This window comes from Oryza sativa, chromosome 6 (assembly GCF_034140825.1).
Source record: "Oryza sativa Japonica Group chromosome 6, ASM3414082v1".
In the NCBI taxonomy this organism is placed as follows: domain Eukaryota; kingdom Viridiplantae; phylum Streptophyta; class Magnoliopsida; order Poales; family Poaceae; genus Oryza; species Oryza sativa.
This window is the reverse complement of record NC_089040.1, coordinates 2,922,501-2,940,468: the sequence shown is the minus strand read 5'-3', so window position 1 is coordinate 2,940,468 and position 17,968 is coordinate 2,922,501. Positions and strand designations below refer to the sequence as shown.

General features: G+C 42.0%; 4 protein-coding genes across 8 annotated transcripts in view; all 4 read left to right on the top strand.

The window, feature by feature from the left end:
• Window positions 1–338: 338 nt before the first annotated feature.
• LOC4340167 (probable thiol methyltransferase 2) lies at window positions 339–5,756 on the top strand. Of its 3 annotated transcripts, none has more exons than XR_001546875.3 (8): window positions 339–524; window positions 1,073–1,203; window positions 1,787–1,873; window positions 3,758–3,858; window positions 3,931–4,198; window positions 4,807–4,853; window positions 4,994–5,072; window positions 5,376–5,756. XR_001546875.3 is itself a non-coding variant. In XM_015788052.3 (8 exons), exons 1-8 carry the CDS (start codon window positions 371–373, stop codon window positions 5,427–5,429), a joined length of 753 nt encoding a protein of 250 aa, XP_015643538.1. In that variant the 5' UTR covers window positions 339–370; the 3' UTR covers window positions 5,430–5,756. The 3 variants fall into 3 exon arrangements, 2 of the variants coding, with proteins under 2 accessions (XP_015643538.1, XP_015643539.1); XM_015788052.3 differs by having other exon boundaries at window positions 3,931–4,030; XM_015788053.3 differs by lacking the exon at window positions 1,787–1,873 and having other exon boundaries at window positions 3,931–4,030.
• Window positions 5,757–6,168: 412 nt separating this feature from the next.
• LOC4340166 (proteasome subunit beta type-5-A) lies at window positions 6,169–9,042 on the top strand. Its single transcript, XM_015788051.3, has 7 exons — window positions 6,169–6,395; window positions 6,510–6,639; window positions 7,557–7,663; window positions 7,734–7,868; window positions 7,958–8,061; window positions 8,150–8,250; window positions 8,699–9,042. The coding sequence occupies exons 1-7, from the start codon at window positions 6,267–6,269 to the stop codon at window positions 8,824–8,826; spliced, it is 834 nt and encodes a 277-aa protein (XP_015643537.1). The 5' UTR covers window positions 6,169–6,266; the 3' UTR covers window positions 8,827–9,042.
• A 698-nt stretch (window positions 9,043–9,740) lies between these two features.
• Window positions 9,741–14,098, top strand: LOC4340165 (uncharacterized). Of its 3 annotated transcripts, none has more exons than XM_015785412.3 (6): window positions 9,741–10,603; window positions 10,680–10,736; window positions 10,840–10,896; window positions 10,974–11,063; window positions 11,322–11,399; window positions 13,836–14,098. In XM_015785412.3, exons 1-5 carry the CDS (start codon window positions 9,824–9,826, stop codon window positions 11,349–11,351), a joined length of 1,014 nt encoding a protein of 337 aa, XP_015640898.1. In that variant the 5' UTR covers window positions 9,741–9,823; the 3' UTR covers window positions 11,352–11,399; window positions 13,836–14,098. The 3 variants fall into 3 exon arrangements, with proteins under 3 accessions (XP_015640898.1, XP_015640897.1, XP_015640895.1); XM_015785411.3 differs by having other exon boundaries at window positions 13,810–14,098; XM_015785409.3 differs by lacking the exon at window positions 13,836–14,098 and having other exon boundaries at window positions 11,322–11,785.
• A 3,641-nt stretch (window positions 14,099–17,739) lies between these two features.
• The window catches only part of LOC107277456 (uncharacterized), a 14,595-nt gene continuing 14,366 nt past the window's right edge, over window positions 17,740–17,968 (top strand). The window contains exon 1 of the mRNA XM_015785707.3: window positions 17,740–17,840. The gene's annotated coding sequence lies outside the window, so the exon portion shown is untranslated. The remainder of the gene's footprint in view (window positions 17,841–17,968) is intronic.

Genomic DNA, 17,968 nt, shown 5'->3' with positions numbered 1-17,968 from the left:
ATAATTGAATATATTTTCATAATAAATTGTCTTGGGTTAAATATGTTACTATTTTTTTCTATAAACTTGGTTAAACTTTAAGTTGTTTGACTTTAAACGAAGGGAGTATTTGACTCTTTTTCTAAGTTAATGTTGGTTGATAAGATTATAAAAAATATAGTATGGTTTTTAACCCAAAACAAACACATTATTAAAACATATTCAATATAAGATTTAATAAAACCAATTTAATATTTTATATATTACTAAATCTTTTCTATAAATTTGATCAAACTTAATAAAATTTCACTAAAAAAATCATTCCATTTATAATATGAACCTGTATGAAACGGAGGAGTAATTAGTCATTATCATTATTATTACGAGCCGTATGCACGCGCTGCCTCGCTCTCGCCTCGGCTTCGGGTTCTTCGCGTCGATGAGCTCGTCGGCGGCGAGGGTGGGCGGCGGCGGCGGAAGGGACCCGAGCAATAACCCGGCGGTGGGGAGGCTGCGGGAGCTCGTGCAGCGCGGGGACGCGGCAGGTGAGGATGGATCGGGCTCTCCCCCTCGCTCTCTCTGTCTCTCTCTGGTGGTTGTTGGTTGGGGACTTGGGGGAGTTGGAATTGAGGAGAGGGGGGGGGGGGGGGGGGGTTTATAGGTTTGGGTCATGGTATCGCATGTGCGGGTGGTGGTGGGTGTGGGCGGATTGGATCATTGAGTTGGGGGCGAGTAGTTGGGGAAATTTGTTTGGCCTAGTGTTGAAGAGGAGGAAAAATGAGGCAGTAGAAAGGGATTCTTCCGGTGATTCCCTGGCGGCTTTGCTGAAACAGCATTGGTTGAACTCAAACTATGGTTGTCTCATTGTATGAGCTAGGACCACAATTTTGAGGAGAAGATTCTGCAGTTGGAGAGCTTGTTTGCTCTCTGAAATCATGCTGAAGTTAACAACAGATAATGTGGTTTCGCTGAAAGAGAAGGATGATGTTGAGATTATAGAGTAGATTGTTCTACCTTGTGGGTGCTTTCATTTTATCATGTGGATACAGCATCCTGACTTGGAATTGCTTGTTCTTGAATGTTGTTGAATCAGATGGCTGGGAGAAGTCGTGGGAGGCCGCCGTAACCCCGTGGGATTTGGGGAAGCCAACACCTATCATCGAACATCTCGTTAAATCAGGAACTCTCCCGAAGGGGAGAGCTCTGGTTCCAGGATGCGGCACGGCAAGTGAATCAACAACCCCATTTGCCATATGCTTATGCCTGCTTTCTTTTCCCCGCATGATCATTGATGCTTTCCTTGTTCTTGTTCCTGCCCAATGTACAAGAACAATTATATTATCGGTTCAAAGGATATCCAAGGATTATTGTAGGAATTGAAACTATAGGATTTTTTTCCTCCATGTATCATTCATTTCATAGGATAGATCCTACCAAATTCCTAAGTATTGTAGTCTTACAACCTTATTCCATATGATTCTTGGCATGAGGTAAGATCTCTTGGAAAAATTCCTATGGATTGGAGTGCACGTGGCATCCTAATCTTTTACTTTTCCTATTCCTATGATTTGGAAATCCTTTGAATCGAATATTACGAGGGTCCTGCCTGCTCGGTTGTTCCCTTTCAATACCAGTTCAGAGAAACGCCTAGGGGTCTTCTGGCTAGCTCCACAAGGTGGTGAGCTAGACGACCTGGGTTCGAAGCCTCACCCCTTTTAATTATTTGATATTAGGTCCTTCCCTAATATTCGCGTCTTTCAATACCAGTTCATGAAACTTTTCCAATGGAGGCGCTTCTGTGTAACAGGGATATGATGTGGTTGCTCTGGCAAGCCCTGAGCGATTTGTTGTTGGCTTGGATATTTCTAGTACAGCTGTGGAGAAGGCTAAGCAGGTGAGCTGTAGTCGAGTTCTCGATATCACTTATGAGAAGCTATGTTAACTTAATTAAGCTTGCAACCTAGTGAAAGACCAAGAACAGCTATAGAGGGGGGGGGGTGAATATAGCAATTCAAATCTTGCCCCCGAAAATACTCATCAAGCCGGATTTCTCAAAATCCTTACTAGAATCGCGGCTATTAGAGAAGCCGGATCTAGAAAAGAAGAGAGAAAAAGAAGAGAAAAGGAATTCCCGAAACTAGAGGAGGAAGAGAAAAGGAATTCCCGAAACTAGAAGAGAGGTGAGAAAGAGAGAGCAAAACTCATCATCGCAAAGTTCAAATTGCAAGCGGAATTTAAATTGCGGAATTTAAATGGACAAGGCAAAAATGAAATCCTTCAAATCATTTCATTTATAGGTGATGCAAAATAACCGCTCAACTAGGAGCAAACATACACCTTCAGAGGAACATTAACACAAACTTAAAATCTCTCGGACAAACACACTCCAAACTAATCCTAATACAAAAGCCTCTCGGGCAAACACACTCCAAACTCACACGGAAACTCTCTCACCGAGCATCTCAAAATGATTACCAAAAGGAGCAACCTCCACCCTTGCATCCATCTCTCTATTTATAGCCTAAGACCCCTAAGACATTGTCTCAAATACCCCTAGGGCGAAACCCTAACTCAGAACAGATCTGGTCCATCCATTGTTCCTTCTACTCAAAGGAAAAGCTCCAGATGATTGCCACCTCATCGATCCGAACCCTCACATGGTCTTCTTGCTGATGAATCCGCGTGCTCTCCGTCTTGACGAATCCAAACTTGCCACGTTGCCCAGCCGCGTCGTGCGCGTTCCGTCTCCTTTTCCTCAGCGCGCGCTCGCCAGCGCCCAACCAGCCCGAAGCCGCCACGCGTCCCGCTGAGCCGCTCCCGCGCGCGCTTGCAAAATCGCGTGTGGGTCCCGCGCTCCTGCACCCGCCTCCGATCGAGTCACGCGAAACGGGGGTTGCCGCGTACGGTTTTTCCGCGCGCGTCCTTGCGCATGCAAGCTGCCTGCACCTCCTGAGCCCATGCGCCATGGGCCGCCGTCTTGGGCCGTCGCTGCTTGGACGATGCAGGCCTGCCGAGCCGAGCCATTCACCATCTTGGGCCACGTGGAACGGCTGGATTGGCTTGGCCTCCCTGCCAACCAATCACAGCGCACATGCACAGCTAGCTAGCTTGACTTTTCCACCGAGCCATGCTAGTAGCAACCAGTACAGTGCAAGCTCCTCCTTGCACAAGTACAGTACGTGTACATGCATGTATGCTACCTACAGCAAGTACTGTAGCAGCAATGCACTTGCACAGTCCCTTCTGATTTCTTCGCGAATCCGATGCTTGCACACTTGACCTTGTGAAGCCTGTTGCAAAGACCTTTTCACACGGTGTTCGTCCACCGTGTGCAACCTTGTGTCCAATCTTGTCACCCGGCATCCTTGATCGCTTTGGACCTCAACTCCTCCCTGAGTCTAGTCCCGATCCGCCGTTGACCAAGATCGACCCCGATCACCTGCACACACATGAACCAAACAACCGTTGTCTTGGCACAGATGTCGCAACCTGACCAACGTTAGTCCACACACACACTTCTTGCACATCCGGTACTTGTCAATTTCCCATCACAAAAGAACTATAACCACACATGGTTTCACACCTAGAACTTCACAGATACTTCACTTTGAACCCCCCCCCTTTTTTTTTGAAAGTTAGGCAGGAGGATTGCCTATTTCATTAATAGGGAACTTTTAAGAACATTTCAGTACATAAATGGTAATATAGTTTTTGGTTAGACCCGTTGCTCTAAAATTTATATAGAAGTATCTAATCCTTTTATCCGTTGGTATACCAGTGGTCATCATCTTTGCCAAATGCAGACTGTTTTACTTTTCTGGCTGACGATTTCTTCAAGTGGAAACCAAGTGAACAATTTGATCTTATTTTCGATTATACGTATGTGCTAATTTTATCCTGTTGATTTCGTATTCTTGTGGCATCTTAAATGACCTTTATTAATATACACAGGTTCTTTTGTGCACTTGATCCAAGCTTGAGGTTGGCTTGGGCAGAAACAGTTAGTGGGCTTCTAAAACCTCATGGAGAGCTAATCACCCTTATATATTTGGTAACTGAAGAATCTATCTATTCTTTTGTTTACTTTTCCATTGAGGATGTCATGGTACTAATCATATCATATTGTGCTGAGGTCTGAGGCTTGTATTCATAGCCTATCCTTCTGAAGACATAGCCTCGTATGCACTCGCTATTTCTGAAGACAGAAAATAGAATTTAGGTAGGGTTAACTATACAAGTTGTCTTATGGACTGTTATGCAAGGAGCTAGCAATGTTTATCATGTTCTGTTAGATTGACAAAAGTTTTGAGGATCAACATAGTGAGTTATTTTCTACTCTTTGGCTGCTATTTATGATAGCATATACATAAATGGGCAATGGGGAAATTGATTAAATTGGTTTTCATAGCTTGGTGTAAATCAATGAGGTATTGCCTCTAGTTTTCCTAACTCGAGAGCTTTCAACAAGCAGCCAACTTCTGGCGGCCGATTTCTTATTTAGTCATTTCTAAATCATGCATCTACAGATATTAGGATGCACCTGAAAAGTAGGAAATTGGTTTTGAGCAATTAGCTGAAGCTATTTGTGCATACTCTGGTGATATTACAAACGGACCTGCTAAAACTTCTTTTGACATCATTCCAATATATTTTGCTTCATCCATATTGAGGCAGTTCTCTAAAACAATAAACAGAACTAATTTCAGCTCGTTACCCTAGCATGCACCATCTGTCAAGTGGGTGTAAAATTAGTTAGGAGCTAGCAATTCACTTCTTTTGATTTAATAAAACTGTTTTGTTCGCCGTAAAGAGAATCTCTTATTACAGATCAGTGACCAAGAAGGAGGACCACCATTCAATAATACAGTCACCGAGTAAGTCATTTGTTCCCTCGCCCCCAGGGCAGACATAGGCTTTATCTGAGAACCTTCCGTTTTTCTGTCTTTGTGATGCAACTTTGTGTTGTGCAAAAATCTTACCCAGTACTCTTGCGTTGTCCTTTCCGCAACCACAGCTATCAGAAGGTTCTAGAACCATTGGGTTTCAAGGCTATTCTCATGGAAGACAATGAACTAGCTATCAAACCGCGCAAGGTACATGATGTTTTTGTTGAGTAGCTTTGTAAGACTCTTCCTGTCCTCAGGATTCATTGTCATGGCCTATCCAAATCACAACATTGTCACTTACATGAATGATTTCTCAACTATGTTATAGTCTTTAGATAGTTTTTGCAAAAGCACAAGAGATTGTGTGCCTTTGAAACTTGGGATTTGTTACTGATTCCTGTGGGAATTGATTGATCTAACATTCTAACTCCTACAAAAATCACTGTAAAAATCCTGACTCCAACTATGAGGGCTTGCGTTATTGTCTTTGATTTTTGACATCATTTTTAGGGTCAAGAGAAACTGGGAAGGTGGAAGAGATTTGTACCCGGATCTTCTCTATAAAGAAGGGATGCAGCGTTCATGTTTCTTTCTTGGGCTCGCTTTCGTTGTCGATATTCAATTCTTCATGTTCAAGATCCAAGAACATGTGTGTATGCGTGCAGTCCAAGACTCAACAAATGTACTCCAAATAAGCTCGCGATGCTGTCAACTTGTCGTTGTCAGGCGATTTCAGCATTCAGAACAAGTGAACAGCCTAGTCTTGCAGCTCAAGATGTAACTGAATGAATTAGGGACAAAAGGAATAAAAGATCCTAGAAAAATGAAGGCACTATAACTGTATGACTGCATGATGGATGAAAAATAATCTGAACACTAAATTTCAAACTATTTGAAATTCTGATACAAAAATTTGCATAAGATGTACAGAATCATAACATTACCGGATACTTCTACATGAGAAGACATGTCTGCATCTCCAAGGAAAACGTATCACGCACTCACATGTAACAAAGTGGCAAATAATAAATTGTTAAAATTTCCAACTTTCACTGAATTCTCGCGCATTCAGAAAAGATCCACCCAATTTCACCTGCTTTAGCCTTTCAGTTACCCGTCGAAATCTCAAACGAATCCGAATAGTCAAGCAGCAATGCAAACATGGGCCTATCCGACTCGAAACAAGCCTGTTCCTCTGACAGATGGGCCATGGGCCCATAAAGCGGACCCGACCAGGAAACGAAGCCCAAACCCCCCGCCTCTCTCCGCATAAAGCCTCGCCAAGCAAAGCTCTCGGAGTCTCGGGTTCTTCTTATATCGCAAGAAAGGAAAAAAAAAAAAAAGAAAAAAAGAGAGAAAAAACTCACTGCATCGCCTCCGCCTCTCGCCGCCATCGCCGCGATGAAGCTGGACGTCTCCGCCATGGAGAACAACTTCGCCGCCCACGCCGCCGGCGGCGAGGACGACGGCGGCCTCTTCGGCGCCGGCGCCGACCTGCCCGCCATGGAGCTCCCCACCTGCCCCGCCGACGTGAGTGCCCTAGCTTTGTCGATTTCGATCCCCTTTTGCCGCGATCTGATTCTCTTAAGTTTCTAAACCCTCGATTGATCTCTGGTGGTGTGTGTGGGTGGGGGATGCGGGCAGTTCGACGGGTTCCAGAAGGAGACCAAGGAGATGCTGAAGCACAAGAAGGGAACGACCACGCTCGCGTTCATCTTCGACAAGGGCGTCATCGTCGCCGCCGACTCCCGCGCCAGCATGGGCGGATACATATGTGAGCGCTCGGCCCTCTTCCTCTCTCGCGCTTCGATTTTAGGGGCGTCTTAGGGTTTGGCAGCTGCGCTTAATTTGTGATGTGGTCGTGTGATTCGGGCCTGAGAAGTTTAGATCTTAATGCGGAATTTGATGCATTGGTCTGTCGATGGGTGGAGTAGCAAGATCTCATACTTATAGGTGCATGGAAAGTTGCGGACTTGTGGTTATCTACGAGATTTGTGTTCTCCAGTGATATTTAGGTTTGGAATTGATAGGGAGATTCTTAATTCAATAACTAGACTAGACTAGAGTAGGGAAATCTGCATACAGTGGTTCTTTTACACTTTATCAGAGAACGAAGGAAACTAGTTGGTAGTGTTTGGTTATGAATGGTGTGGTGAAGGCTTTATACTGTAAACTAGTTTATTTAGGAAGATAGTTTACTTTATTTAGTGTTAATGGATAGCGTAGAACTATTTGTCGACAGATTGGGATTTGATGTAGTGTAGATAAGCTAGGTTTCTGGTGGGAAAAGGTTTGCTTTGAAAAGATTTACCCTAGGATGCAAGTTGTGTACAGTGGTACATGATGAGTCAAATGTTTTGCGAAGGTCAGGCTTTTATGCTTACCTATTTATCATTTATGCTCTTTGTGCTTTGGATGGATATAAAGTTCAACCCTGTACTCTAGAGAATTACACTGTTTTGTGTGGAAATCACTGATCTGAACTGACAGTACAACACAATGACCCTAAGTGCTATTATTTTCTTATTACAAGTTCTAATCCTTTTGTAAAAACTTGTCTTTGAATATTATCATAGAAAAGTAACTTTGTCAAAATGCTTGTTGCTGTTTCAGAAGACCTTGCTTTATTGCAAGGATGGTCACTTAATCTTACTTATTGGGTCTTAATATCACATTTCTTCTTACCTGCAGCTTCGCAAACTGTGAGGAAAATTATTGAAATAAATCCGTACATGCTTGGAACAATGGCAGGAGGTGCTGCTGATTGTCAATTTTGGCATAGGAACTTGGGCATCAAGGTTAGATTTCAACTTGATTGTACTTGCATTTCATCATTGCAGAGAACTAAAAGTAGGTTATGCTTTTCAGTGCCGACTCCATGAGCTCGCGAACAAGCGGAGGATCTCTATTGCTGGTGCTTCAAAGCTTTTGGCCAACATCCTGTACTCCTACCGTGGGATGGGACTGTCAATTGGTACAATGATTGCTGGATGGGATGAGAAGGTGAATTCAGCCTACATGCCTTTGATTAGAAGTCTTAAGTTTATGTGCTGTGTGCTACTCTATACTTAATGTGTTCTATCTCGATCTAGGGTCCTGGCTTGTACTATGTTGATAGTGAGGGCGCAAGGCTCATGGGAAGCCGATTCTCTGTTGGATCAGGTTCTCTGTATGCCTATGGTATCTTGGACGAGGGGTAGGTTTTATCTTTTATTTACCTCCTTTTATGTTGCTTTGCTGCTTGCTTATACTGTGTTACTTACGTATGAACTTCCGCTTTTCAGTTACCGCTATGTGATGCCAGTTGAGGAAGCTGCTGAGTTAGCAAGGCGGGCTATTTACCAAGCTACATTCCGTGATGGGGCAAGTGGTGGTTGTGTTAGCGGTATGCTTTCTGTTTACCGGTCTCTGCTTCATGATATCTCTTGTGATAATTTCTATTCCTGTCATGTTTCCACTTTCCACACAACTGTCTGCCTTAATTATGGCTTGGATTCATATTAAATCAATCCATCTTACTGCATTTAACAGTAACATCAAACAACCTTTAGGGTATATCATTGATACATTGTTAGTCATCAACAATTTTTATTAGATATGCATTTTAGCACCTTGGTAACAGCATTGGTGATTCAATCAACAAATAATGCTGAAGTACCTTTCGCTTGTTACGATTGGGGGAAATTATGTGTGCTACATAGGACTTTTGGAGGGCACAGTTACAAAATGAAGATCCTATTGATTATCTGCTGACTGCACCCCGCTTTTGTTAGTTCAAACATGAATTGTGGGATTGTGCCAGAACTGACGTTATCCTTTTGTTTGAATTTCAGTTTACCATGTTGGCCCGAACGGCTGGACGAAGCTTTCTGGAGATGATGTTGGGGAGCTGCACTACAAGTACTACCCGGTTGAGGCCACTCCTGTCGAGCAGGAAATGGCCGATGCCCCAGCTGCTTAAACCTCCCTCTGCCCAATCTGGCGCATGGTATCCAGGGCTGTGAACTGTAGAAGCGCCCTTGTCTATGAACTTGTTTGGACATGTTTCTCTCGTCGATGTTGAGAGATCTCTTTTGAGATCAGCTGATGTTTCTCATTAACTTTACGCTACTGCTACCGCAAATGTGATTGTAGACTCGTATAGATGCTTTTTATTCATGTTTCCTTTACATTGGTAGTGCCCCGACTCCGTATGCCTTGCCTGTGCTGCGTTCACCTATGTTTCTCGATATCACGCCTTTTCGTTGCTGAATACACATAATAAATATCACTAATTTTTATGTATAATCACTAATTGATTAGATTCAAACTGTTGAATTGATTAGATTCAAACGGTTTGAGAGCTCTATATCCAACAAATTTTTTAACCTGGATATGTTCAGGGTTTACCTAACCATTTAGGTGGTGGGGTTATCGCCATCTCACGTTTTGGTGGTTACCACAAATACTGTGAGATATACTGTTGTTGCATAAACTGAAAGGTTATCACATGTGATAACCACACGGTTTTGTAAATATGCCTGGCACTCTAGCTTCAGAATTTAATGGACATACTTTTACTCCAATAACATTTGAATAAATCATTATGTTTCTATTTTAGAGAAAATATACTCCCTTCATCTCAAAATAACCATATACTACCTCTGTCCCAAAATATAAGCATTTTTAGCTATGAATCTGGACAGCTGTGTCCAAAAGTTGCTATATTTTGGAATGGAGGGAGTACTTATTCTACTTTAAATTTAAATTTGAACTTGAATTACAACGAGGGGATGGAGGGAGTAACTGTAATTTGACCTGCGTCGATCTTGCGTTGTGTTGCGGGTGCGGCGCTGCAGCTGCTAACCTTCCCACGCCACGCGCAGCGCGACGGTTGGCCTCCGAGCCGTCGGATTTCGCAACCAACCCCACGACCCCTTCTCCCCTCTACTAGACTAGAGCGAGCAGAGCAGCCGGCGATGCGGCGGCGCCACCGCGAGCAGCTGCCTCCCGGGGCCGACCGCGAACGCCTCCTCGCCGAGGAGGTCCTCTACCTCCACTCCCTCTGGCGCCGCGCCGCCCCCGCTCCCATCCCTCCTCGTGGCTCCGGTTCCGTCGCCACCCTCCGCCGCGTCGACCGCCGGAGGCGCAGGAGGCTCGAGCGCCGCGCCCAGGAGCAGCAGCGGGAGGAATCCGGCCCGGAGTGGCCCCTCGCGCCGTCTCCGCCCGCCTCCCCGACAACCTGGCACGACAACAAGGCCGCCTCCTCCCCCGCGCAGCGCCCGCCGCAGCAGAAGCAGCCTTCGCCTGGATCGCTCTCGCAGCGAGCCGCGCTCCGCGCCGCCGAGGAGTTCTTCTCCAACCGCGGGTCGGACGACGACGACGAGGTGGTGGAGGAGGAAGGGTCTGAATCGGAGGGCGAGGAGGCGGCGGGGTTCTTCATGGGGCTGTTCGAGCGGGACGCGGCGCTGCGGGGGCACTACGAGCGGGGGTGGGAGGGAGGGGAGTTCGTGTGCATGGCGTGCGTGGGGAGGAAGGGGAAGGCCAGGAGGTTCGCCGGCTGCGTCGGCCTCGTCCAGCACGCCCGCGCCGCCACCCGCTGCGGGAGGCCCCGGGCGCACCGCGCCTTCGCCGCCGCCATCTGCCGCGTGCTCGGCTGGGACATCGACAGGATGCCCAGCGTCGTCATCGACCCCCGCGGCACGCTCGGCCAGGCACTCGCCGCCGCCGAGGCCGCTGCCGCCGTCGCTGCCCAAGAGGTAGAGGTCTAGCTTGCTCATTGCTGAGGCTGCTAGCTAGTAGTATTACTTAGTCTGATTCAGTTCTTGATTTCAGAACAATGTTGATGCTGTTGAGAAGACGATCTCTTCTGAAGATCAGGTTGCAGAGAAGGTATGCATCTTTTTTTCAGTAATGTGGGTGTAATGTTGCTGTGCAAATTAATTGAATGTGTTACTGATCTTTGGTCACATTGTTCTTGGTTGTTTCATTTCAGGAAGATGTTGAGACTGGAAAAAATGACGGATCTTTGAGTGATGTGGATGCGATGAAGGTGCACAACTTATTAAATTCTTATTGATTTCTGTTGAGATTGTTGGCTAGGAGAAATCTGACTAGTTTTACCTTCAGGAAAATTCCAATGTGGGGAAGAACAGCTCTTCAATTAATGACAATAATGGAGATGTTCATGAGAAAGGGAATGGTGGAGCTTATGAAAAGGTTTGTGCCTAGCGTTAGTCACCTGCATAAAAAAATAACTCTAATAGAATGTGAAGTGAACATTTTGTTGTTCAAGATAATACTACTGTTGTTTTCTCGTCAATCTCCTATTCTGATTGAGGAGTACATAAATCACCTGTTTGATTTTTGTCTGGTTTTCACATCACCTCCCTGAAACATAACTGTTGTGACAGCTTATTCATGTGGATCTTGATAGTAATACTATAACTAATATGATTTGTAATGCAAACTTGAAAGGACATAATCTGCTGCATACACGTGAACTGAAGAAAAAGGCTTCTGTACTATCCAAGCAGGCATGCTCATCACAGTCTGGTATGTAGCAGAGCTTCAGTGTTTGTAGGATAATTCCACTAATAAGTGTAATTGAGGGCAAGCGTATAAGTACAATAAATCATTATCTTGAATTCTGGGCTCTACCTAAGATTATCTGATCTACACTATTGCAGTTTATATAAACTGCTGTTCTTTGATTACCTGATTGAGCATTAGCTCATTCTCCCACCTGAGCACTAGATATCATATTAGAGAGAGGTCTCTACCTCTGTGACCAGTTGTATTCATTTGTAATTGCTTGAAACGAAGGTCCAGCTAGTTGGGTGTTGCCCTTTATTTGAAGTGTGACAGAACTAGTACAAATATCTCCTCTTTGACAAGGGCAAAAGAATGAATAAAATGCTACACTGAAATTTAAAACTTGTGATTCCAAGTAGACTGTTAAGTGTTTCAGTACAAGTTACAGTATTACAAGCTATGATTCTACAAATACAAACAGTCAAAGGCTGCTCTCTAACTTTCAAGGGAACCCCAAATATGGGGGTATCCGGTTATGTGTCGGAACTTACAATTTGACCCATATGGAATGAATATTTCTAGGCACCAAAAATGTGGAGGTTTAAGAATGAATATGTGCATGTTCAAGCTCGCACGAAGAGAAGAAAAACACACGAATGCCGTCCATTCTCAGTCAATACCAAATAAACAGCCTTGAATTGCTGCCAATCTTCTAAAAAGGGGGAATTTCGATGAAGTTAGCTCTTAGCCTGTTTGACTATTTAAGAAGGATGAGAAGTGAGAGGCCATTTCCTTGTTTGAGATAGACAAGCTCAAGCCGATCACTTCTTAGGTTGGGGGAGACTAATTCTGATTCATTGCTTAATTAGAAGAACGATACAATCCATCCTTATATAGATGGAGCTGGAGGAGAGTAATTCTGATTCATTTCTTAATTAGAACGACACTATAATCCATCCTTATATAAATGGAGGGAAGGACCCAACCTAACAGACACTATCCAATTGACCTACCGTAGGATGACGGAACCGTTGCCTACGGACACAAGGACCTCGACCTCTCAGCCCACTACCCATCACCATGGTTGTTAAGGGGTCGCTATGGCATCGCTATAGCACTAAGGCGGTTGCGGAGGTCAAGGCGTCCACTCCGCCTTATGTTTCCTCCGCCTTAGAGGCAAAACGAGTACAGAAAGGGAAAGAACATGAAAAACCAGTAGAGAAAGGGAAGGAAGAAGAGGTAAGCTCATCATGGAACCTAGATGGCTTGTAGAGAAAGAGAAAGAAGAAGTGGCCAGAGACATTGATGGTGGCTGGTGCCTCTTCTCGTCATGGTGGCTGGTGCCTGGTGGCGTACGATGTCTCTTAGGGCATAAAACACGTGGGTATAAAGACTAATGTTGGTCTTTGGTGGGCTGGCTGCCTGGCTTAGTGGGCCTTTTACGGTTTTACCAATTTCCTTTTTTTTTCTTCCTAATTTCTCTACCATATCCTCCACTAATCACGCCTCAATCATCTCATAAGGCGTCGCAACACCTTACGCCTCAGCGCTATGGCGCTAAGTCAGTGGTGGGTCGCCTTAAACCGCCTTACCACCTTAACAACACTGCCCATCACACATGTCTAGTTGCAGCATTATTTGAAACGGATATTTGTATAATAAAAGAAACTGATCAAAGTGCCTATTCAAGACACAGGCAAGAAAAAAATATTTGTAATTTGCTGGAAACTAGTGGTCGTACTATCTGAACACCAATTAGGAAGGCCGATGCCTTCTTTACTTAAAAATACGGGTCCATCACAGAATTTAAGAAGACCAAGGCACAAATCTTAAAATATACTACTACTACACGTCCAAAATACAAGGCTTTATTAAAATCAATACTCTTAACTTTGGACTAAAAATTAAACTGACAATATAGATGTTTGACGTCATTTGAGAGGTAATAAATAAATAAATTTGTTGAATTGATCAGAACAAAAGTGGAGTGAAAACAGTTGACGATGTCAAGACATTTCTGACAATTTTTTTCCTCGCAGACATTTCTGATACTTAGGAGCTATGTATATCTCATAGCATTAGTAAAGAGGTTAAGATGGTTGTGTTCATCCTAGATGCAGAGGCTGGTATACCTCCTGTGCCCTAACGTTTAATACCAATATCTCTAAAAGATTGGAGGAAACATCAATGGTAGATACAAAGATTTTCTTATCTATTCTAACTTGTATGATTAGTTTTAATATCTCCTTTATAACTACCTCTGTGCATGTCCATATTCAGCGAGAATCCCTTACATTTAGAAACAGAAAGAGTATTGCTCAAAGATGTATAGGATGTATAACCTCATAATGGGAGAAACTTGGGACCTAAATTAACCTGGATATGCTACAGCTAATAAGTATTCTGTTTTTTCAAACCACTGATCTGCCAGGACATGTAACAAGTACTACTTTGCAGTCCATGTGATGAGAAGGAACTGATTAGCGACTATCTGATCGGACAAGCCGAAGAGTCTTTGATCTTGTAGTACATTGGAAGGAGGCAATATCATAGTCACTAGTCAGCTATAGACAATGTTAGTTTTTAAGGGGAAAATGATGTATATCCTATCAATATGCTTATTAACAATCATGCATGGGATGTTAGTCCAGTTTACTCCCCTTGAAACATTTCATTGGATCACTTGGTTAATAGTATTTCTTTTTCTTTTTTTCTCTTTATACGAGTTGTATTTTCAACTAAAATTTTGTAGAGCTTTTCCTAGAAATTTTCTAAAATAAATGACACCATTATCAAAGTTCTAAAATATTTTCATGACTATTTGCTTGAAATTTAAAATCTATATGTTCAATTAGTCTCAAGTGCTTTCAACCTATGTAAACAGTCATAAAAGAATGTTAAGAGGTACGTGATAATGCATATATCAATCCCACCCAAATTTAATACAACTTATATATAGATAATCATAAACTATAAATATTGTTAGGGAGTAAGGTGAATGGTTCTCAATAGTTAAAGGTATAAAATGAGCTGAGAAATTGTTTAGGGGTTAAGTGGTCTAGAAAAAAAAAGACTTTTTTTTCTTTTGTTTTCTTGGCGGATCATACTCTCTGTTAAAAAAAATCATTTAGCTATGGGCATGTTTTCAGACTAAATGTTTTAAACTTTGATTATCAATATATGAGATCAAGTATTTTGATTAGATAAATGAAAATCAAAATGTGTGTAGAATTGCCCCAAAGGTACTTTCGTTATGTAATAATTTAATTGGGTATTTTAATGTTCTGTAGTAGTCAAGGTTTACGTTTGGAGGCCATGTCGATCTCAACAACATGCAATTTATTTCTTTTGCAATTCTTATTACATTTTTAATTGTCAATTAGTATTATTCATTTTCCTGCCTTCTTCTATCTTTTAAGTTTATCTTGTTGGCCGTCTTTCTAATTTTCTTTTCACTCTTTATTATTCTTCTCTCAAATGGAGCCCTTCCCACCAATCACTTCTTGACCAGATAAGATGCTCCACTGTCCACTCTAGTTCGTCTTTCTGTATTGTTTTCTTGACCAGGTCACCCTCGTGGAAGGACCGGGTTCTAAATAATTTGTTTAACGGGACTTAGTTTATTTTACTTGACCAAAGTAGGATTGGTTATGAGTTATGACGATATATAACTAATGCGTTTGCCTTTCTAAACACCTGCATGCAGCATGCACGCATGACCATTCTTCTTTTTCTATGGATTACTCATAACTCTAGGAGGGTGGTTGCATAGTGTGGTTCGATCTACAAACTACGCATGCATAATTTAGAGGATTACTCAGTTGACACGACTCTTGTGCCGCTTAATATCATTTTCATGCTGACTTGTTACAAATAGAAAAATGAAATGCTTCTCTCTCCCAACCACCCCGCTGATTAAAATCTTCCACTAATTGTGATAACTGATACTGTAACACCTTTGTTCAGATATTCGTATCCACATTGTCAGTACCTAATAAAATTAGACCGGTGCTCGTCCGGCCGACCTGCGAAAAAAATACTACTCCTATATAGAAACCGATTGCTAAGTGAAAACATGATAAATTAAAAAAAAACTTAAATTTTGTTTACTCCTAAACCATGGTAATTGATCAATGAAGTTTCCTATAACCACTTAGGGTGTGTTCGGCACTCCCTCTTCCCAACCCCTCTCCCTCGTTTTCCGCGCGCATGCTCAAATTGCTAAATGGTGTGTTTTTTTTTTAAAAAAAAGTTTCTATACAAAAGTTGCTTAAAAAATCAAATTAATCCATTTTTGAAAAAAAATAGCTAATACTTAATTAATCACGCACTAATGAACCGCTCCGTTTTCCGCGAATACTGTTCCGGATGGGAACATCTCTGGCGAACACAGCCTTATAGTCGTAGCAAGATTTTTTTTATTTTCTAGAACTACTTGTACTCGTAGCAAGATTTCAATTTTAGAAAATAGTATCCATTATTGATAAAGAAAAAAATAGCGAGATAACTTACGTGTAAAAACGGTCGGAAACTATTGGAATAGGTAGCATCTCTTTCCATCGGAATATTTATCATTGAAACTACTCAGTGTTGATATTAATATAATACAAAAAGAAATTAGAAAAAACAAAATTTATGTATAGCGAAAGGGCCTGTAGCCTAATGGTTACAAGAGCCTCAGTAGCACCTGAGGTCCTGGGTTCGACTCCCCGTGGGAGCGAATTTTCCAGGATTTAACGGCGTTGTGCTTTCAGTGGTAGGCGACGTACCCATCGACAGCGAGGCGTCTGTGGTGACTTCGTCAATCTCTTCAGAATTTGCCGGCCAGTCTTCGAAGATGCTCATAGGGGTAGGGTTTGCGTGCGTGTGTTCATAGGGGTGAGTGCGCGTGCGTTGTGAGTGACTGCGTTGTACTGTATAATTGTAAAAAAAAAAAAAGGGTAACGGTCGGAAACGGTACCCCTTATACGAAAACGGCGCTCGGTCGATCGGGAATTTCCGTTACTATTTTCTCCCAGCACTAAGTGTTTCCAATTTAACTTGAATTAGTGTTAACATGTTATATGTAACATACATAGACCATAATAACCATGGATTCTCTAAAATCCAACTATATATCTCAGACGATGTTTCTCAGCTACTCCCTCCGTCCAAAAAAAAGGCAAACCCTAGGTTTTCGTGTCCAACAGTACATACATAGACCGTAATAACCATGGATTCTCTAAAATCCAACTATATATCTCAGACGATGTTTCTCAGCTACTCCCTCCGTCCAAAAAAAGGCAAACCCTAGGTTTTCGTGTCCAACTTTGACTGTTCGTCTTATATGAATTTTTTTTATAATTCGTATTTTTATTGTTGTTAGATGATAAAACATGATTAATATTTTATGCGTGACTTGTCTTTTTAATTTTTTTCATAATTTTTTCAAATAAGACGGACGATCAAACATTAGGCACGGAAACCAGGGTTTGTCTTTTTTTTGGACGGAGGGAGTACGTCACGCATCAACATCACCTACAGTGCCAATTATATTGTTCATCACACATGACCATACATGCAGCATGATCTTCAAATACACGGTGTGTCCAATATATATTTGTATATTAGGTCAATCGGAATATGCCATGTAATGTAACGTGTCATACAACTGAGGATGAATTGCATGGGCCTAGTATATTAGTAGTGGTTCGAGCATAATGCACTGGATCCAACGTTTTTTTTTAAAAAAAAAAACTTTTTTGGGGGAGCGGTGGTTGCACGCTTCGTGCGTATGGGGAAGAGACTAGATATAGAGATGCCAAGAGTATATATTACTCCTTTCATATTTTAATATAAGATACCATTAACTTTTTTTTATACGTATGTTTGATCATTCGTCTTATTTAAAATAATTATATAATTAGTATTTATTTTATTGTGGCTGGATTTATCATCAAATGTTTTTTAAGTATGATATAAATATTTCTATATTTTTAAAACTTTTAAATAAAATAAATAATTAAAAGTTGATAAAAAATCAACGTCGTTATATATTAAAATACGGAGGGAGCTGGGTAACATTTAGTTTATACTACTCCTACTTGTTATCATTTTCTTGTCAGGTATAGCTACTAGTGGTGACTGGTGACTGAACAAATGAAACATACTAGCTTAAAAAGACTATCTTGCCCTCACCCATAATAGCATTAATAGATTTGTTGGCTCGCAGTTAATTATTAATTAAGATATATGCTGGGTCAACTCAAAAATTTGTGTGGTAGGATATGCTATTCACCTAATCTTAAGGAGGTTATTTATTGAAAAAAGTAAAAATAAAATTGTGAGTCTCCTATATATTAGTTGCTCTAGCTTGAGAATTGTTGTCTGCCTCGTCTATCTTTGAATTCTTGGTATAGCATCTAATTCCGCGCGCTCTCCAGCACCTTCAGGCGCTTCAGCTAACTCGATAGACAGCTCTAGGTAAACTTAATTATTGTCAATCTCATAATAGTTCATTTCGTAATTAAGCACTCGTTTGATGCTGCTGATCGATGAGCGGAAGCTGATCATTGATTTGTTCTTCTGCTCTGCGCGCACCTTAATTATAG